Source organism: Talpa europaea (genome assembly GCF_964194135.1).
Source record: "Talpa europaea genome assembly, chromosome: 10".
Taxonomy (NCBI): Eukaryota; Metazoa; Chordata; class Mammalia; order Eulipotyphla; family Talpidae; genus Talpa; species Talpa europaea.
Window position 1 is genome coordinate 100,522,249 of NC_140077.1, and position 22,473 is coordinate 100,544,721.

General features: G+C 39.9%; 1 protein-coding gene across 1 annotated transcript; it reads left to right on the forward strand.

Moving 5' to 3' along the window:
- Window positions 1-281: 281 nt before the first annotated feature.
- On the forward strand, window positions 282-803 carry LOC311179174 (translationally-controlled tumor protein-like; the record flags this gene model as incomplete). Its single annotated transcript, XM_084246174.1, has 1 exon — window positions 282-803. The coding sequence occupies one exon, from the start codon at window positions 282-284 to the stop codon at window positions 801-803; it is 522 nt and encodes a 173-aa protein (XP_084102300.1).
- Between the last annotated feature and the right edge of the window lie 21,670 nt (window positions 804-22,473).

Below are 22,473 nucleotides of genomic sequence, written 5' to 3' on the forward strand. Positions count from 1 at the left end.
ACCCACATGGTATAGCAGACCTCTCCTGTCACGCCCGCTGCTCCCCTCTGCAGTGTCCTTAGTCCGTCTGCCTGTTCTGCTCCCAGCTCTGTCTCTGGTGAATCCTCTCACCCTCCTGCAACTCTGGCCTGTACCCCAGCTCTTGAATAAATAAAAAATAAATTAAGCTTTTCCGCCCGCTCCCCCTTCCCCCCGAGCGCCGCTCCGGCTGCACCACGCTCGCTCCGAGCTCCGGGCTCCTGCTAAGCTAGCGCCGCCGTCGTCTCCCTCGAGCCGCCATCATGATTATCTACCGGGACCTCATCACCCATGATGAGATGTTCTCCGACATCTACAAAAGCCGGGAGATCGCTGACGGGCTGTGCCTGGAGGTGGAGGGGAAGATGGTCAGTAGGACAGAGGGTAACATTGATGACTCGCTCATTGGTGGAAATGCCTCCGCTGCTGAAGACCCCGAGGGCGAAGGTACCGAAAGCACAGTAATCACTGGTGTTGATATTGTCATGAACCATCACTTGCAGGAAACCAGCTTCACAAAAGAAGCCTACAAGAAGTACATCAAAGATTATATGAAATCAATTAAAGGCAAACTTGAAGAACAGAGGCCAGAAAGAGTAAAACCTTTTATGACAAGAGCTGCAGAACAAATCAAGCACATCCTCGCTAATTGTAAAAACTACCAGTTCTTTATTGGTGAAAACATGAATCCAGATGGTATGGTTGCTCTGCTGGACTACCGTGAGTATGGTGTGACACCATATATGATTTTCTTTAAGGATGGTTTAGAAATGGAAAAATGCTAACAAATTTGGCAATTACTTGGAACTATCACCTGTCATCATAACTGGCTGCTGCTTTTCATTGACACAACACCAGGACAAACAAATGGGACTGATGTCATCTTGAGCTCTTCATTTATTTTGACCTTGATTTATTTGGAGTGGAGGCATTGTTTTTAAGAAAAACATGTCTTGTAGGTTGTCTAAAAATAAAATACATTTAAACTCATTTGAGAGAAGGCCTCTTAATTTCCTACCTAGTTAAATCCATTTGGTACTAAGTGTTCCTGGAGAAGCTAGAGCCTGGTTGTAGACCACTACTGGAAAGCAATAAGACTGTCTTCAGATAACTTCTACAGACTACTGGGACTGGAATATAAAAAACAAGAATCTAAAGTCTTAATTCTGAGTTGAAGTAAAGGGAAAGACTATGCTCATAACAGTGCCAACATTTGAAGTGGATTTCTTAAACATTTCATCACCTACAAATGGAAGTAGTTAACTCTGGAAGAGATTACCTAAAGAATAAAAAGACACTAAAGCAGTTGGAAAAAATAATTAATTAATTAATTAATTAATTAAAATATAAAAAATAAATTTTAAAAAAAGGAAACTGCACATACAGGTGCACACAGACACACACACATACAATATACACATACATCCCTCCAGATGCATAGACTATCCTCTTAAAGTACCCAGGAATCTGGAAGAGTTGTTCTTTCTGGGCAAGAGGGCAGAGATACTAGGAACCCAGGATGGCAAAGAAGCTTACGTGAGATAAAAACTTGTGTACTGGCAGGACTGGTTTTCTTTGCACATCTTTTTTTTTTAATATTTATTTTATTTATGCATGCATGCAAGAGCTGGGGTGTAGGCTAGAGATGTGGGGTAGGGGGAGGCGAGAGGGTTCACCAGAGACAGAGTAGGAAGCAGAACAGGCAGGTCTTCTGAAATATACTGTAGAGGGAATCAGTGGGAGAGGCAGGAGTGGTCTGCTGCACCATGTGGTTCAGCTCCCTGGCCAGGGATCCAAATCATTCTGAGTGGCTGCAAAATAGCTACATAGTGCTGAGACTTACCCCTTGTGCCACCAGGAAGGGCCCTGTGGACATCTTTTTTTTTTTTTTAAAGATTTATTGATTGATTGATTGATTGATTTATACATACATACATATAAGCACTGGCTACAGTCAGAAGCGCGGGAGGGTGAGAGAATTCACCAGAGCCAGAGCAGGGAGCAGAGCAGGCAGAAAGACCGAAGTACGCTGCTGAGGGGAGCAGCGGGCAGCAGGAGAGGTCTGCGTGCCATGTGGGACCCTCCTCCGGTGGCCGGGGAGCAGCCGGGAATCGAACCGGTGCAGCCGAGACTGCGGGCAGCTTCGCAACCCAGCGTTCAACCGCTGCGCCACCGGGGAGGCCCCCCTGTGGACATCTTGACAAGCATAGGTTTTACAAGAAATCTGTAGGCTTAAAGCTTAAGAAATGTTCAAAGCTAATGTCCGTGTAGATTTTTTGTAATTACATTTCCATCTTGAAAGAATATCAGAATTAAGGCAAGTGGAAGAGAGGCATTTGAATTATTCTCTTCCCTTTTCTTAAACATATTAAGAAAGGGAAGTGGGCACATCTTTTGTTGTTAACTTGAAACAATGAAAAGTAACAAATAGTGGCTTTAATTAATTTGTCATGCCATTATTACCTTCATAAAGATATCTCCACATGACATTTTTCAGAATGTCTAGGTGAAGCAGAAAATTATTGGTAAAATGTATCAGAGCGGGTGTCTGCAGGCCATAACTCTAAAAGGAATACAGGTATCAGATGCATAATTCATCTCCTTCACATTGTAGTGAACTTGGCAGTAACCTCAATTGAAGCTTACAGAGACATGCTTATATTAAGTATCTGAACACAAAAGGTTGCAGTTATTCTTCCATTCTATAAGATTTTCTGAATTCGTACGAAATGTTCAAAATGTCTCTAATGTAGCCTATCAACGTCAACTTTGAGTTCTTTCCATTCCTGAAACAATCCCATCAACCCATTACAGAAATATATATCAAGGATATTTACAAATTTCAGTATGATTTTCATTTTGAAACAGTCATATAATTGTCTACCTTTTTTCAGACCACAAATGAAGTAAATTTATATGTGAAGAACTGGGGGATAGGGAGAAATACCAGTCTTTGTGGTCATTGTAAGTTATTAGTGATGGTTTAAAAATACATCCACAGTTGTTTTCTACTTTTCCCCTTGTATGGAATATGGTAGAAGTGGCAACATATAGTTTATGATGTTAGGTTATGAAGAAGTTGTTGCTTTCATTTTAGATACAAAAAAAAAAAAAAAGAAAAAAAAAACCACCACAATTCTTAGACCAATTCTCTCTTAGGGAATTCAGCTGTCAGGTACTGAGAACACTCAGTCATGTGATGGGGAAAATCACATAGTGAAGAACTAAGATTCCCATCCAACACTCAGGAAAGAACTGAGGCCTGTGAACAACCACGTGATGAGCTTGGAACTAGTTCCCATCCCCAGTGCCCAGTCAAGCTTTCAGATGACTTCACCCAGGTTAATGGGTGATACAACCTCAGGAAAGGTCTTCAGGAAAGATCCCAAGCCAGAACTAGTCAATTAACAATCATCCTAACTTTGGAATTCCAGATCCACAGAAAATATGAGGTAATAAATACTTGCTGTTTCAAGATGCTACATTTTGGAGTAATTGGATATACAGCAATAGATAACTGATGCAGGACTGAACCAATGTATTCAGCTAGAGTGGATATGATTTTGTATTTCTCCAACATCCCTTGCTTTGTGTAACTGTTCCTTCCTCACTGTAAATAAGTTGTTTAATCTATAACATTCCTAGGATGGCTGACTTTCATACCATCCACGGCAAGATGTTCAGACCTCTCCAGCAAATCAGCATATGCTATACCTTGACCAAAATGATTGCATCAGAGATAGTTGTACTCGTGAGTTAAACTGGACCAAACAGAATAATGTTACCAAAGTTATTAGGAAAGATGTTTGCCCTCCCTCTGAGATTAGCAATCTAAGTTTCACATAAGATTAAGACTTCTAGGTATTCTTTTCACTCTATGAAAGCAGTTTTCTGAACATAAAACCAAGGAGATACAAGAAAGCAAGCTATATTAGGTTATGTGACAGAATAGGTGTCTTCAACACAGTGTTTAAACATCTGTATTCCATAATCTACCTTTCACTTCCCACTCAGGTGAACTCTCTTCTATTTCAACTCCTTCAGGAAGCTGACTTTGGTTTCTGATTTGGAATGAGTACAATAAGTCTGACAAATTTTATGAACTGAGAATACACCTAAGACTTTTGCTTCAGGCAATGACAAAGGAACAGGAACTAGTTTTATTTTGTTACCAAGACACCTTTAAAAGAAAAAGTATATGAAACAACAGTTTTCAGACACTAGACAAAAGTCATCACAGGACAGTGATCCCTGAGAAAAAGGCAGAAAATAAAGTAAGGTCTAACATTGCTGCTGCCTACTGTCTGAAGCAACTATGCCTCAGTGCAGAGTAGTGAAAACTAAATAGACACTGAGAATCTCCCTGAACTGAAAAGACAGAGCTGACAATTTAAGGAATTCAGAGTAGCTACAATTCATAAGGCAAAATAACAGAAAGGAGATCACTATGGAGAGAAAGAAAAAAATATGATAATATGCAAGGAATTTTTCTTGAGTCTTCAGCTGACTAGTTATTAGCACATGCATGTGAGGTGACTACTGGAGGCTGGTGAAGCAATTCCAAAGATCATAGCGGGCTGGGGATAATTCATTCTCCAAGCAGCTAGAGTGTAGAAATCTCTTAATGCATGAGGTAACGGGTTATGTGCTCAGAAGGGAATTATCTCAATACTGGAGTCAAATCAGCTCTAGGCTAAAGGCTTACTCTGCTGTTTTCAATGAACTTAGATCAATCACAGAGCAAACTTCAAAAAATATGTAAAGGAATACAAAAATTCCAGACCAAACAACATAAAATTCACTAAATCACCCTGACAATTCCATTCAATATTGTAGTGGCAGTGCTGGTCAATGTACTCAAGAAGGAAATAAGCACACAAAATGAAAAGAAAAAATAGAAACTATTCACAAATTACATGGTCATGTATTTAGAAAATCCTGCGGAAGTTACAAAAAATCTATAAAACATAGCAGTTTATCAAAGTTAACAAAATCAGTATGCAAAGATCAATTATCACTTATAAACTAGTGACAAACATTCAGAGATTTACATTTTTAAACCATGCTATTTATAATAACATGATTTTTTTAAATACTTAGAGATAAATTTGACAACATATGTGTAATGCCTGTTCATTGATAACTACAAAATATTGATGAGAGAAATTTCAAAGATGTAAAAAGTACAGGAGTATTATCTTCAGGGGTCAAATCAATTATTAAAATTTCATGCTTCCCAAATGAATGTATAGATTGTATTCCCAATGCAATCTCAAAAAATATTCCAGCAAGTTTTTGTAGAAACTGACAATCTGATTCTAATATATATTTGAATGAATATAAACACATAAAAAATGTCAAAATAATTTTCAAAAGAAAAGAACAAAGGGCCTCCCCTGGTGGCGCAGCGGTTGAGCGCTGGGCTGTGAAGCTGCCCACAGCCTCTGCAGCATCAGTTCAATCCCCAGCCGCCGGGCGAGGGTCCAACATGGCACGCAGAACTCTCCTGCTGTGACCGCTGCTCCCCTCAGCAGCGTATTTCATCAGTCTGCCTGTTCTGTTCCCCACTCTGGCTCTGGTGAATTCTCTCACCCTCCCGTGCTTCTGACTGTACCCAGTGCTTGTATGTATAAATAAATAAATAAATAAATAAATAAATAAATAAATAAATAAATCTAAAAAAAGAAAAGAAAAGAAAAGAACAAAGCTAGAGGGCTTCCACTATTCCACTATGCAATTTCAAGCTATATTTTAAAACTACATTGATCAAGAGAGCATAATTCAGACATAAAGGTAGACATGTAATTCAATGCAACCAAATAGAAAGCTCATAAACAGATCCATGTATATATACAGTTAATTCATTTAACAAAGATGCAGAGGCAATTCAATTGGGTAAATGATAATATTTTCTATAACTGGGTTAGGACAATTGGTTGTACTTATTAAAAACTACAAAAAGTCTCAATCATTCCCTGACACCCTACTTAAAATAAAACAAAATGAATCATAGACTACTTAGAATTAGGAGAAGGGTGGAATGAATTAGAGGACCGCAACAAGTCAGAAGAATAACAAGATATGGATGAAGTTTAAATGAAGACAATAGAATGTAGTATAAGAACTGAGAGCACAGTTTTTTAATCACTAATATTTACATTTTCATTGACAATTTGCCATTATGGCTTGCAGGATGTGAAAAAATATATGATAGCCTTTGAAACTTAAGCTCAAAAATGTCCAAATATTTTCAATTACTTTATACAAATTTGTGCAAAAACCATTGATTATAATATTTTTGTGTCTTTCAGATGAGATTCAAGATCGTGAGTGCATAAGGTCAGGAAGCACAAATAATATGGCCTCCCTGGTGGCGCAGGTGGTTGAGCACAGCACTGTGAAGATGCAGCCTCTGCAGTGCAAGTTTGATCCTGGCTGGCCGGACAGATACCCACATGGCATGGCAGACCTCTCCTGTCTCGCCTGCTGCCTCCCCTTAGCAGTGTGTTTCAGTCAGTCTGCCTGTTCTGTTCCCCGCTCTGTCTCTGGTGAGTCCTCTCACCCTTCCACACATCTGGCCTGTACCCTGGTTCTTGTATGTATGAATAAATAAATCTTTTTAAAAAAACTTAATAAAAAAAGAAGCACACAATAACAGTCATGTAGAAGAACCAGAATGATCCAACAAAATGCTTCTCTGCTCTTTCAATAGTATCCTAACATGAGGAAGAGAGAGAAGACTTACTGAGAAGTAGGCAGATTACATGACAAGAACATTGATTAACAAGAGCAATGGTTTCTAACCTGAAAGAAAAACAGCCGTGTATGTCTGTTCCTACTTCCCCCATGTTTGTTTGTGATTGGCTAGGAAAAAGCCTTTAGTAGATCCCTCTTAAGCCTACTGAAGATGATAGTCCTCTAACCCTTCCTGTTTAGCTGAAACACAATTTCTAAAATAAGAATAAGTCCTTGGTTTGGCAGATCTGCTCTCTCTTGAGAAAGGGAGAAAGTTTGTTAGTTAGTGTCCCTACCCTTAACCCAAAGTCCTGCCACAAATTTGGGGGGTGGCTCTTTTAGTATCCTTCTAGTATCGGGTCAACAGCCACAGTCCTTACTAAGTTACATTGTGCCTGCCTGGCTCATGTTTATCTTTTTGCATCTTTCTTTTTTTTTTTTAAGATTTATTTATTTTTATACAAGAGCTGGGGTACAGGCCAGAGGCGCGGGAGGGTGAGAGGATTCAACAGAGACAGAGCAGGGAGCAGAACAGGCAGAAGGACCAAAATACACTGTTGAGGGGAGCAGCAGGCGAGGCAGGAGAGGTCTGCCGTGCCATGTGGGTTGCTCCCTGGCCGGCCGGGATCAAACCCGCACTGCAGAGGCTGCAGACAACTTCACAGAGCTGCACTCAACCCACTGTGCTACCGGGGAGGCCCTCTTTCTGCATCTTTCTAATGAGGAAATGGGAAACTAAACTCTTCTTGCATAATCTTAAAAGGGGATAAATATGGCACCAAAACTCTGCTCTCCTAAAGGACAGCTTCACTCCATCCTCCTCCTGCAGTAGAATGTAATTAAAGGGTAACTAATTCTAGAATTAGAATTTACAAAAGACATAACAAATTTGTGAAGAAGCCTAGTATTCCTAATTGTGGTTTTACTTCACCCCATCCTTAATAAAATGGTGGTAAACAGTCACTGCCTGGATTTACATGGTCACATTTTCCTGACATCCAACTCATGCACATACTTACACATATACCTCCAATGGGTTCAATGTATTTAAAAATCTCTGAGAGTTAGGAATTACACATTTTCAGAAATGAAGTCTTACATTTGAATTTAAATAGCTCAATTTGTTGCTTATATAGTAAATACTAACATTTACTGAGCACTGTGTGTGTCAAAGATGGATCCAAATACTTCAGCTACATTGTCTCATCTAATTCTTTTGAAAACCTTCCATGAGATAGGTACCATTATCATTCTCCACTTTGTAGAGGGGAAAACGAGGCAAAGAGAATAGACTGCTTGGAATCACATGCTAAAAATGACTACATCAATAGCTAAGCTTTGGAAACAACCCAAATGCCCAAAAATAGATGACTGGATCAAGAAGATGTGATACATATATACCATGGAATATTACTCAGCATTCAAAAAAGATAAACACATGCAATTTGCAGCAACATGGATGGCGCTGGAAGGGATCATGCTCAGCGAAATAAGCCAGAAAGAAAAAGAAAAATACCGGATGGTCTCACTCATAGCAGGAATCTAGAAAACTTAAATAAGGGACCAGGAAAATGAATATCTATAAGAAAGTGAAAATCAAAATCAACAAAAAACTATGAACCAGAGACACTTTTAGGGGGGCGGGAGGGGAGGGATTGGGGTCAGAATGGGGGGGGCTGCAATTGTATGGGGAATATAAAAATAAAATTTATTATTTAAAAAAAAAATGACTACATCTTATCTTTAAACCTGGCAATTTGACTTCAGAACCCAACTGTAAACGCTGTATAACATTTTCTCTGAAGAAACAAGTAAGGGTGACTAATGTATTCAAACACTATAAGTATCCTTAACCCATATCAGTTGCTATGACTTTAAAACACAAGGGTAAAATCAAATGTTACAGCATTATTTTGTCAAATCAAAGGTGAATCCATAAATGAGGGAAAGCACCTCACAGCAGTGAGCACTCGAAGTTCCCTAGAGAACGTCATCCATCATGGCTTGGGAAGGATCAGCTGTTACAAAGGATCACACGGGCCAACGCTCTAAGCATCTGAGCTGTCTGAAGGCTTTTGCTGTGGCCATGGCAACCCTCACCTTCCAGCTGTGTCACACCTGCTTTCCATCACAAGAACAGTTCAGGCATCTAAGGAACAGTATATTTTTGCAAATAGTAATTTCAGCAAAATGGTTCCTCTCCAGATTGTAACTCAGCTTTTCTGGTGAGCAAATTTAAATCATTTCTTAACTGTTCTTTAACGAATGAAAGAAGGCAGGAGGAAAAAGAGAGAGAAACACTTTCAAAATGATACAAATGGGATTTAAACTTACTTCTCTGAGTTTTAAATAAAGCATAATGTCAGCACACATGTTTTTGTTCTTTCGTTTATGCCAGCTACTTTTATCAAGATATTTATATTAAATCAGTGCCAAGCTAAACTATGCTATCATAGGGAATGTCTGTGAAGGGGTTTCTGAACAAAATTAATATTCATATCAGCAGACTGAGTAAATAAATCCTACTGCCCTCCCCAGTAAAGATGGTTTCATCCAGTCCATTGAAAGCCTAATTGAATAAGAGACTGATTAAGAAAGACTTGGACCAGAACTACACCATCCACTCTTCTGGATCTCCAGCTTCTCAACTGCAGATCTTAGACTTCTCAGTCTCTACATCTGTGTGAGCCAATTCCTTATAATAAAGATAAAGTCCTCTCTCTCTCACTCTCTCGCTGCCTCCCTCCCTTCCAGTTTGTTCACACATTCCAAATTAGAAAATATCGGAGATGAAACATTCATATTAAATGCTGAAATTGATTCTCATGTTCCCGTAAAGTCCCAACAAGGTAAATCACTTCTGGAATCTGTGGGCAATTGAATACTATTCCGCCATTAAAAAAGATAAACTCATCTCATTTGCAGCAACATGGATGGAACTGGAAGGGATTATCCTAAGTGAAATAAGCCAGAAGGAGAAAGATAAATACTAGAAGATTTCACTTATATGTGGAATATAGAGAAACCAAACCATGTATCAGAAAAAGACAAACTTTAAAACTAACCCTTGAAAACTGATCATAGATCCCAAGTATCAGGGGCAGGAGAAGGGAGATCAAAGGTGTAAGGAAGAGTACAGCAGACTACAGTGCAGGATTATGCATGATTTTGTGGTTGCAGGACTATGGAGGCCATGCCTGAGGGGAGAAATCCTATAGGGGGAGGGGGGAAACAAGGATAAAAGGTAACAAGATAAAATAAATCAATAAAAATATATTATTTAAAATAAATAAATAAAACAATGGGCATAGAATCTTATTTTTTCAAATGATTATGCAGAAAAAAAAACTTATAGAAGATATTGAAAATACAGTCCTTTACATATGTTTTCCTTTGGCATTATCTTCACCTCATTGGCGTATAAAACATTACTTTGACTTAAATATGAGAGAAATAAAGGGTTTTGGTTGCCACTGGATAGCACGGTTACATGTTATGTCATTTCTTTATTTGTTGATTTGATTTGCTTGTGGCTGCCTCTTCTATGCACCTCTATTTATATCTTGTAGGAAGTAATGTATGATAATATATATGACACTTAGGGATGTGTGAGGTCGAGGTCATGATTAAGTTATTTTCATCTATTTATTACTCTGACCACAAAAGTGTCCCAGAATCCTTGGAAGTTGTTAAGAAAAGAGAATATCTTTACCACATCCATATGACCAGAGTGGTAAGAATTTGAGAAAGGAAATTAAGGAGACAGCTTTGGAAACTGAAACTTCTTCTACAGGCATAGACAATATGATTCTCTTAAAACCACAGTTTCATACAAAAGAACACAGGACCAAAATAAGCACATTGCCCAAACTAATAACCAGCACATTGTGGAGAAAACCACATGGGCCTAGACCAAAGCAACATTAAGTCTTCTCTTTTGAGTTATGTCCAAGGCTCCTGGGTAGCTGATGTCAGGTGTCTCTCAGAGGCATATTGCAAGTGTCCCCAAAAACATTTTACTACTGTGTGCAAAAATGGAAACACAAGTGGAATCCAAACATCCCTTTTGCCCCATCTTCTATTTTTCACCAAAAATTCAGTTCCTGTCCCAGTTGTTCTCTGCTAAAACTGTCTTGTGCATCACTATCTCCATCTCTTTGTTCAGGACTTCATTCCAGCCTGAAATACCTGCCATCTTTCTCATCTAAATCTTACCCATTTCTAAAACCAGAGAGACATAGATAGATCTCGCTCTGGGTGGTCTTTCTCCTACCACTAAGCCTGAAAGCAGGCCTTGTTCCCCTAAATTCCAGGAATATTTCATTAGTAATCACATGAAAGTGCTTTCCTTATTGTCTTGAATTATTGTTTAAATATAGTCACATCAAACTCTCTAGTGCCTTTTAATGTGTCTCATAAACTTGTCTCATAAAATATAACCTCTGCCTTAAAAAGCATACAATAAACAAGCTTCCTAAGGTCACAAAACATGTTTTGTAATGTCTTGCCTAACTTTTAGAGTTTGCTCTTTCCACGCACTGAAAATACACCAGATAAAATTATCATGTCCTGGGAGTGGCAAATATTAGTTATGAACCCTGGTAATCCATTCCTCCTTCAGATTTTACTCCTGATTTATTTTGGACAGAAAAAGATCAATCAAATTTGTAAAGATTTCCCAAAGGTGAATTTTCAAAACCTCTTCTGAAAATTACCTCCACAGTTGAGCTGATTTTATCCCACAACTCTTTGCATTCCCAAACCAAGATCTACAAATTCCTCTAGCTCAGTGGTTCTCAAACTGGGCATTTTTTTCCCCAGAGGGGTTTTTTAGGAATGTCTGGAAGCACTTTTGGTTTTGAGGACAAGATTCTGGGATATAGTGGTTAGAGGCCAGGAATGTTGCTAAACATGTAGCCACAAACAAGCCAGCCCCATGCAAAGAATTATCCATTTTAAGAGGGTGGTAGCAACAAAGTTGGAAACCTCCGCCCTGATGAATTTCCCCATCTTCTAAATGCCTTCTAGGTGATAACAGAACCTCTGATGATGCTCCAACACCTATAGGAAAATGCTTATTTAATTACTCCCCTTCAGTCCCGCATGTACATATACCCAGAAACTTACTGAGGGCAGATTCTTTAGTGACCATTTTCATAACTACATTCCCAGCACTGAGCATAATGCCTGACGTATAGGAAGTCCTCCATAAATATTTGCTCAATACATGACACGATGTACTCATTCATTCATCCAGGTTACTCATGAGATTGGAGACAGAAAAACAAATATGAATCACTGCCAGTAAGGAGTAATGCTGTGTGCTAAGTTGAAAAAAAGACTTACTCTTTAAAAAAAAAAAAAGATTTATTTGTTTATACCGGGGTACAGGACCGATGCACAGGAGGGTGAGAGGATTCACCAGAGACAAAGCAGGGAACAGAACAGGCAGACTGACGAAATACACTGCTGAGGGGAGCAGCGGGCGAGACAGGAGAGGTCTGCCACGCCATGTGGGACCCTCCCCGGCTGGCCGGGATCGAACCTGCGCTGCAGAGGCTGCAGACAGCTTCACAGCACCACCGGGGAGGCCCGAAAGACTTACTCTTTCTGTACATAACTTTTTCATTGCTTGGATTTTGTAGTTCTGTTTGTTGTTTTGTTTTGTTTTGTTTTTCAGAAATGTGAAGCCTTTTCAATTAAAAATCATTTTTTTAATTTAAAAATAAATGGTATTCTACTTCATACACTTGTGAAAAAGAAAACATAGCTGCAAAATAGAAAAAAAACATTTGTTCATTCATAAATACAAAGAACCTTTTTATTTCCTAAGTATAATGAGACATAATTGTTTAAAAAAGATTCCTTCTTGAAGATATTTCAGTTTTATAACTATCACAGCAGTCATTTCAATTCTCCCGTGTTTCTGAAGTAGGCATGTATTTTGTATTACTAAATGGAATTGGTGTGGGGCAGGGGGAAGCATTATCTTAAATTGCTTTACCTCCTTGAAAATCCTTCCTAATACATTCTGTCTATTACAGTGATCAGAAATTCTCCACATCTCATCAGCACCTGGGGACATTTTTCCCAATCAAATCAAAAGTAATCAGATGCCTCAGTAGTATCTGATAATTGATCAAGGATTTATCTACTACTCATTTTTTAATAAAATCTAAATTTTCAATTCAATCACTGTAGATGACTCACTTCCTATTATGTCCCTTATTAAGAAGCCATTTTGTAAGAGTAGCAGCATGACTCCAGGTAGCAGAGCTATTAAAATTCCTTTAAAAATAAATTTTGTTACTTCACATTGTAAGAAATTGGAGACAATATTTTGAGGGGTGGACAATTCTGTGATTTTTTTTTTTCCACATTACTGTCCGCTACCCTAGCAGGGTGTTCATTCATTGGGAAGCCCCCAAATGACATCAGAAACTCTAGACATCATTTCTTCAGTCAACAACCCACCAAATCCAGAAGGAGTTGCCTTGCCCAGGTTGCCATGTCAACAAACCAAAACTTAGATAACTTTGGCTATCTATAAAAGAATATAGTAAATATTCCACTAAGCCAGAAACACTGTCTATCCAATCAGTCAATCCCCAAATGTGAAGCAAACTCTGGGCTCTAGCCTTACTTCCTTGTTTCTTTTCATCCCAGACAAGGTTGAATATTGTAGGGTCTGTCTCCCCAAAAGAGGCAGACAGTCTTTTCTCAATATGCCTAGATAAACCTCTTCTATCATGACACCTTGGTGTGGGAACTAGATGCCAAGCAAGGACTATGAGCCTAGTCAATTACGATGCAGATTGTTTTGAGTTAAGAACAGTAAAGGCCCTGGAGACTAGAATTCTCTTCACTTGAATTCTTTGTCCCTTTCCTAATCTAAGAAGCATCACCACACCCCCTTTTTATGACTGAGCCTGTAGTTTGCGAGTTATCATCCAGGTGTATATTCATCAGTGAGATTCTCATTGAGAATCCAATCTTTTATCTGTCATAAAGAGTCCCCCCACTCTGTCTCCTGGATGTCTCAGGTCCCTAAACACAAAGTAAATATCCCTAACCCATGTCATTACTCTTTAGAATTTGCAATCATGGAAATTCTTTATACATGTTATCGAATTGACTTTTCCTATGCTAACCTAAGTTGGCTACTTAACTCTGTCCCTAGTTCCCAGCAGTACCCTGCCCGGGAAGTCAAGTTCATGGCAAGCTCTCAGTTGTAATCAGCTCCTGAGATCTCATCAGCTTGAAGATAGGGGTGAAATCTGTGAAGATATCAGAAGGTGGAGTTCTTTTGGAACTTCATTCATTTGTTCCAAATTTGCTCCTTATTGTTCCTCTAATGACAAGAGAAAAGCACACAGATGTGACACAGCAATCTTCATAAGGAAATGAAGACCTGAAGAAAGGTTAAACTGTTTTCATGCCAGTGGCATGATGAAGAGTGAAAAGTCAGAGAGCTATGACAGGACAAAGGTGCACTAAGCATAGTAAGCTGGAGGAACTTAACCAGTCCTGTGTGTTCAGGTCTACTCTGAATCCTTCATTCTATCTAAGGATAAGAATGTTCCTTTCCTTAGATAGAGGAAGGGCATTTCACAGTAGGGTTATGAACTGCTTCATAGTAAGAAATTCGTTCCCAACTATGCCATTTCTCAAATCCCTTCAGTTGGAAAATATTCAATATGCCAAGGGTGCTTGGAGTAATATATCCTAAGCCCTATATCACTCCTGTGATAACCACAGAATAAGTGCTGCAGGAAATCAGGAAGGCCCTGAGGACCTAAGGGATTTGAGCTAGGAACTTAAAAGTTATCAAACCTCCTCAGGCTTGCCTGCCCTCTGGGCATCAGCTTCACTCTCCAGGCTTTCTCCTTGTGAAATAAGACATTGCTGTAGGCAACTCTGCAGGCAAAAAGCTTACAATCCTACACAAGAGATAAAATGGATAATTCCCTCCCAGTCCATCCAAAAAAACAACCAGATAGCACACCCCTGAATGTATCACTGTGGCCAGAAGAAGCGAGCTGTTATTGACTGTGTCATGCCACAAGCTCCCAAGAGAAGAGGACATTGGGTACAGACAATAATCATTCCACTCAAACACACAAGTTCTTCAAAAACCAGCTCAAGTGTGACTGATAACTAAATCTGCACTATATAAAAAATCCTTTAAAATTACTTTATATAAATAAACTACAAAAACCCTACATAATGCCAGTACTAAAGTTCTAACCCACCTCACATAGGAAAAATCAATAAAACCATAAGCCAGTGGAAGCCAGAAGAAAAGGTTTCCCGTGCCTATTTAGAAGCTGATCTTTCACCGTTCTGCTTCTGTGATGCTAACTTAGCTCATTTTGTGTTCCAGTTTATTCCATATCTCAAACCAGACCTTTTCAGAAGTTTCCCTCCTTGTGACTCTGTCAACAAATGCTCAAATTTTCACATTTGGTTTTCACTCTAGCTATTGCTGTTCCCCCAACTATCCACTCCATAAATCTGTGCAAAGGTAGAAGAGGACAAAAATATACATAAAATCATGGAAATAGCCTTGTTCTTTATTACAATCATCTAGTCGACATGCAACTTCCTTAGTTTTGATTTAAAGTGTTTATAATTTTTGTAATAGAATCAGACCTTGTGACTTACTATAAAATTCAATTTCAATTCAGATGGCACCACCTGCAGAGTCATTATGAGATGATGCAATTCAAAAAACCAAGAGAGCATAGCATTTACTTTGAAGAACAGGAGACAGAACTAAGGTCAAAGTCTCACTTGTGTTTTTCTCCAGCATGGCCTTTGGTGTACTGCAGTTTTCTATGAGCATATTTTCCAGAAAAATATCAATGTCTGTAGCTTCAACATTTCATTGTATTCATAAACCTTGAAATCTAAAAGCTTAGCTTAAAAATGTAAAATAGAATCTATAGGTATTAAAATATTTCATTACTTATCCGCTTATGCTACCTGACTTTCTTTAAAAGTTAACAGAATTATTTGCACATTTGGGGAAATATCAAAAAAAAGAAGCAATATAGAAAACACGTAATTGTTAGGGGGAAATGATGTCCTGAGCTAATCCCATATAGGCTTTGTGAACCACACCCCCCACTCCAGACTGAAGCCATCAAGACATTGAAAAAGACAAATCCCATCACCACCAAAGGGAGGGTGGCTGGGACCTGAGGGTGGAGTTGGGCAGCCAGGTTGGATATAAAAACCAAACACGTGGGCCCTGGGCTGGCGGTCGCTCGCCTCCTGGCTTCACGGCTCCTGGCTTGCAGCCAGCTCTCAGAGCGCCATTTGGGATTACAAATCGGAGGATCGGGTAGGACTCATTTAAAACTTTGTCTCCCACTTTTCTCCCTGAGCTGTACATTTCCTCATTTCCCCTTCCCTTGTAAATAAACCTTTTATTAACCTTTCGCGTGTGCCTGCAGTAGAGCATTGATAAGTCCTTTTAAGCGCGCGGGTGAGGACCCACAGTCAGACACCCGTTTTGTATCGGGGTTGCTCTACAACATAACTACATACAAAAATGAAGAAAACATTTTCCTTTCTTCCTAATAAAAGCCTAATTTCGCTATATAGCTCCATCCAGTCTCCCCAAAGAGTTAAACTTTTTGGTTAGAAGTATTTATCGGTTGTTCTCTATGTAATACATTAAAATGGTTCCCTAGGGCCTCCCTGGTGGCGCAGTGGTTGACCGCTGGGCTGCAAAGCTTCCAGCAGCCTCTGCAGCGCCAGTATGATCCCTGGCCACCAGCGAGGGTCTCACATGGTGCGCAGACCTCTCCTGCCGCCCGCTGCTCCCCTCAGCAGTGTACTTCGTCAGTCTGCCTGTTCTGCTCTCCACTCAGTCTCTGGTGAATTCTCTCACCCTCCCGCGCGTCTGATTGTACCCCAGTACTTGTATAAATAAATAAATCTTAAAATAAATAAATAAATAAATAAAATGGTTCCCTACACCTTTAACTGTTAATTAGCTCAAGTGTTTGGTTCAGAAACCACAGCCCTGTTCAGTGTGACCTCACTGGTATGGCATCTGGGCAATTATCTTTGAGATAATGAGCCTTTTCATCCATAACAGAACAACAACCTCTCACTTGGATTGCAAAAGATCAGAGCCAATCTGCTGCGCAGCAGGGTGCATGCCATCCCCTTTGTATCATACCTTATTTTCAAACTAACCTTTCACATTCTGAATTAATTAAAGTGTTTTCCGATTAAAAATTAATGATTTCACTTTAGCATCATTTGGGGGGATAATAGCACAAAATATCACCCAAACAATGTTTTGGATCCTAATACCAAACCTAGATGAGAAGGAAAACTACTTGTAGAATTTTCTGGTACATGTGATAGTCTAGCCAGACACTGATTTTAGTTATTCAGGAAAATAAAGCCTCAAAAAAGAGTTAACGATACAGGGAGGTAAAGACTCAGTTGGTGTTCTAATACAATTTCTTTCTTTTAATTTCAGTCAAAATTTAAATTGTGTTGCATGGACACTAAACCTTTGTGGTATTACAGATGTCAAGAAGCCAAACACCTGAGATAGATAGATAGATAGATAGATAGATAGATAGATAGATAGATAGATAGATAGATAGAGATAGATAGATAGATAGATAGATAGATAGATATCTGATATATATATATATCCCCAAACAATTGATATATATATCTGGTATATATATATATATAAACTAATGTTTCCTCAATAAAAAAATTAATTTGGATGTGTAGGGGTGTTAGCACATGACAGAGGGTTACCCAGAGACCCCAAACAGTTAAGAAGTACATGCTCTGAAAGGGATTCTTGCCTGCACAAAGGCAAAGACAGGGGACTCTTAGAATAAATGATTTTTAATAGAATTGGTGTGCATAGAGAGAAGAAAGGATTTCAAATCATAGTTTTGTTAGGGGGAAAGGATGTTCTGATCTAATTCCATATAGGCTTTGTGGACTCCACACCCACTCTAGACCAAAGCCATCAAGACATTGGGAAAGACAAATCCTGTCACCACCAAAGGGAAGGTGGCTGGGACCTGAGGGTGGAGTTAAGCAGCCAGGGTTGGTATAAAAAAACCAGACATGTGGGCCTTGGGAGGGTCGCTCTCTCGCTAGCCTCCTGGCTTCAGGGCTCCTGGCTCGCGGCCAGCTCTCAGAGTGCCATTTGGGATTCCAGATCCGTGGATCGAGTAGGACGCATTTAAAACTTTGTCTCCCACTTTTCTCCCTGAGTTGTATATTTCCTCGTTTGCCCTTCCCTTGTAAATAAACCTTTTACTAACCTTTCGCGTGTGCCTGCAGTAGAGCATTGATAAGTCCTTTTAAGCGCGCGGGTGAGGACCCACAGTCAGGCACCCCGTTTTGTATCGGGGCTGCCCTATAACAGTTTCTCAATAAAACTCCAAAAATTCCTACCAGCAATGCCCAGCCAAACAGGATTGGCTCAAAATGAGGCCAATGAAACCCCAAAACTTGCCACAGTCTGAAGTACCTCTGGAAAGGAGCCACAAGAAAGAGCTTAAGCAGGCCCCAGAGAGGTGGGGCAGAAGGAAAAACTCAAAATTCAAAATGTACAATAATAATCCACCATGAAGTCATGATAAAGGCTGCCACTGCCTCTGTCAAGGACCAAGAACAGCCTGCCAGTGTATTACTTACCCATGTTTCTTCTACTTATCTCCTCCAAGCATCTCTTCATGTCTCTCCTTCATGTGTCTCCTCTTAGCAGTTCCAGGGTGTAGGGTAAGTAAAGTATCAGGCTTTTTCGCCTTTCTGCCATCAGATTGAATGCATGCCTGATGGCGGGCACCTGGAATCAGGTGTGGGCATATGTAGATGGGACTCACCTGGGCTGAGATGGGGCTTATAAAGCCTGCATCTCAGGCAGAGCAGGACAGCAGAACAGAACCACCAGCAGAGAAACAGAGGCCACGAGACAACACCAGAGATCCCAGAAAGAGTGAAGACTCCCCTGGGGCTGAGAGGCCTGCCAGCCTCCCGGCCCCCCAGCACCCCTGCCTGCCATGTGCCTGGTGAAAGGTCAAATAAAAGCCTGAAAAGCCATTAGGGCTCCTAGGACTCCTCCTTCACCCATCTGCTCGGGTCATAGAGAACCTGCCCTGTGCCCATCCTGCCACTACAAAGGGTACAAATCAAAGGCAGAAAAGCAACAGAGAGGCAGGTCCCCTGACATCTGTGTTCTGTAGGCCCACCTAGACACTCAGCCCCACCTCTAGTGTCTGGTACCTCTCCGGTCAGAAAGCCCAGTTCATGGTGTAGGGTAAGGAAAAATGTCAGGCTTTTCTGCCCTCCCGCCATCAGGATAGATGATGGATCCTTGTCCTGAATGCACGCCTGATGGCGGGCACCTGGATTTGGGTGTGGGCAGAGGTAGATGGGATTCACCTTGGCTGAGACTGGGCTTTTAAGGGCGGTGTCACGGGGATGCCAGCAGAAGCCAAAAGAGAAGCCGAGAAAGAAGCAACAGAAGCCGAGAGAGAAGTAGAGCGAACGCCAGAGAGCCCAGAGAGAGTGAGGATTTGCTGGGGACTGGGAGGACTGCCAGCCTCCCGGCCCCCCAGCACCCCTGCCTGCCATGTACCTGCTAAATCCCAATAAAAGACCTGCAAGACCACTGAGGACTCTGACTCCTCCTTTACCCGGTCTGCTGGATCCTAGAAAACCTGCAGCACAGTGTCCATTCCTGCTCTTTACAATGGAATCCTGGGGCTTGTAACCCAGGATGGCTGCATGTAAATGGGAGTGAGGAAAAGGGTGCCTCACCTTTATGGAATTACATGTTCCAGGGGAGCTAAAAGGGCCACCCCAACCTTTTGACAAGAGATATAGTTCATAGGAGGGCTCTGAAGCCTGGGTAGAGATTGCCTTTTTGTGAAAGACATTTACAAAGGAGAAGCTCTCTCCCTTAAGGCTATCTTCCTCATTATAAGGGAATACCTTAACTTTCCTCAGCGAAGAAGGCAGAACGTAAATCTGCATAGCAATCATACATTTGTTTACTCAGTCTTCCTTGGTAAGCTCCCTAACTGACTTGAGCCTAAACTCCTCCCAAAAGTCCTGTTTAGTTAAGGTATTTCATTTCAAATAGCATCTGGAGTCACATGGACAAGTTGCTCAATTTTACTGTGTACATCATTACATACCTATAAAATTTGTTCTTTCGTTCAGTGCTTCTAATCTGTTGGATATTTATTTAATTATTTCACCAACCAGGAAGAAAAACTTTGGGGTCGGGGAGATTTCCCCACCTCCTTAACACTAGTTTTCGTCTCTAAGAGTGACTTTAGCTTGACAACTTTGGCTATGCTCTACTATTTTGAATTACTTTTTTTTTTTAAAGATTTATTTATTTATACAAGCACTGGGCACAGTCGGAAGCGTGAGAGAATTCACTAGAGCAGGGAACAGAACAGAACAGGCAGAAGGACCGAAGTACACTGCTGAGGGGAGCAGCGTGCGGCAGTGGCCGGGGATCGAACTGGCGCTGCAGAGGCTGTGGGCAGCTTCACAGCCCAGAGTTCAACCACTGCGCCACCAGGGGAGGCCCTATTTTGAATTACTTTTGCAGAGGAAAGTAACAACACAATATCAGGATGAGTGTAATGAGCAGGAAGGTAAAGACGAATTCTCTGAGAAAGGGGTTCTCAGCCTTGACCATCAAGACAATCTGTTCCACCTGCATATGCACATCACACTTCCTAGGACTGAATGCCTATAAAACTGGCACTCAGCCCTAGCAGATTCAGCACAAATTACAAAAATTCAATGTGCCAGTAGGCAAATCAATGACAAATGACCATATATGTGGCCTTAACTACTTTACCTTTATAACACATTTAAAGATTTCTTTTTCCTGCACCCAAACTAGAAAAAATATCTAGCACTGATTTTGCCATTGATGAATTTTAAATCTAAGGAAGGAAATTGGAAAGAGGGAATGGAGAGAATATTTTTCTCTCTCGATATCGAAAAAGTCATATTGCTATTAGCCTCCTAGATGCAAAAGGAAATTAGGAATTAAATTAAGCTGAAATAATAATAATGCATCTTTGAAAAATCACACCTAGAAATCTGGCTGATTAAGTCACATAAAATTCATATAATTCCTTTGCCCTTTTAAGAAAACTTTCCCTGTCATCAGTTAATCTAATAAAAGGTTTTTGCTCACATTAAAAGTTATTTATATGCTTATTTTATAATTCTAAAGCATGTTACATGGATAAGATAAAATAACTAGGAAATGTTAATAGTTGACTGCCAAATTTAAAAAAATGTATGGAAGAGAAATTCCATCTTAATGCAGTATAATTTAGAGACTTCACTCAGTTCATTCCCTCTTTTCTAACAATAAATTCCTACTTTCTGCTATTATTTTTAAAGACCATTGAGTTGAACCTTGTAGAAGTTATAACTTGGCATTTTAAGGGGCTTTTCCTTTTAGGAGGTCAAGCCAAAGGAATTGAGTGCTTCACTCACATGAAACTAGACAGTAAAGGAAAGACACACACTGAAATATCAGGAAATGTACAAGTGATGTAGGATCAGAACTGCATCTGTTAACACAAGACAGCAGACTTTTTTGTAAGTAAGTTTAGGTTTTGCAAGGCAAAACTGAATCTATGCAACATTAAAGCTGATGAGCATCCATTCTGCAGTATTTCCACAAAAGGAAATATTCTACCTCTTTCCCTCCCACATTTTATGACTCTCCAATTTTCTACAAACCTCTAAGGAAATCTTTGGCTTTGAAATCCATTACACTTGTGAATAACTCAAAAATACTGGTCCCATGGTTATGAGTAAAAGTGATAGTAGACTGACCTTATGCTGTAAAGCTAATTCCTATGGGTTAATAAATAATAAACATTGTATTTAGATTTCCTGACTTAAGAACAGTGCTCACTGGGAGTTTGTAAGTCATTATTGACCAACTGCTAGACTATAAGATTATGTTAGTATCTGAGTATGTTAAATAAGCAATAAATGACACCTTCCAGTTCCTTCCTCCAATTGACAAACCTCAACTTGACCACAGGCTGCTCCCTTATGCCTAAAAGTCATGTGCATGTCAACCTCCCTCCCACTTCCTTTTCCCATTGTCACCACCTACCCAAGACCCCATTGCTGTCTTCCAGAATTGTTTCAGAAGTATCCTCCTGGATCACCTTTCCTTGTTTCTCTCATCATCTGAATGCCAGAATGGTGCTGTAGCCTGCTAATTCGAGGAAGCATCTAAGCTCTCTGAAGCTGTAGACATCATTTCCTTTTTCCTTGGTTACCTGCATCATTTTTTTTAAAATAACCAATAACTAAGAAAATGCAAATCCCCATTCCTTTTAAGCTGGAAGAGTCCAGCAAGAGTTCCATGGTAAAGAGAGTTTCAGCGAGGTGCTACATCAACTTCCCTCACTTTTCAAGTGTTCTCACTAATCCACTGGCATTTCATCCAGACAGACCATACAGATGGACTGATTTGGCAGACTATGATGACATTTTATTTTCCTTATTGAACCAGGAAATCTTTGCCAGAAAGAGGTCTCTGCATTTCCTTGAGTATAGGGGCAGAAAATTAACACTGCTATCATAAAAATCCTTTAGACTGAAGTGTATATATAATAATAGCAATGCAGTTTCAAATAATGTAAAGATTTGAATTGATTAAGATAG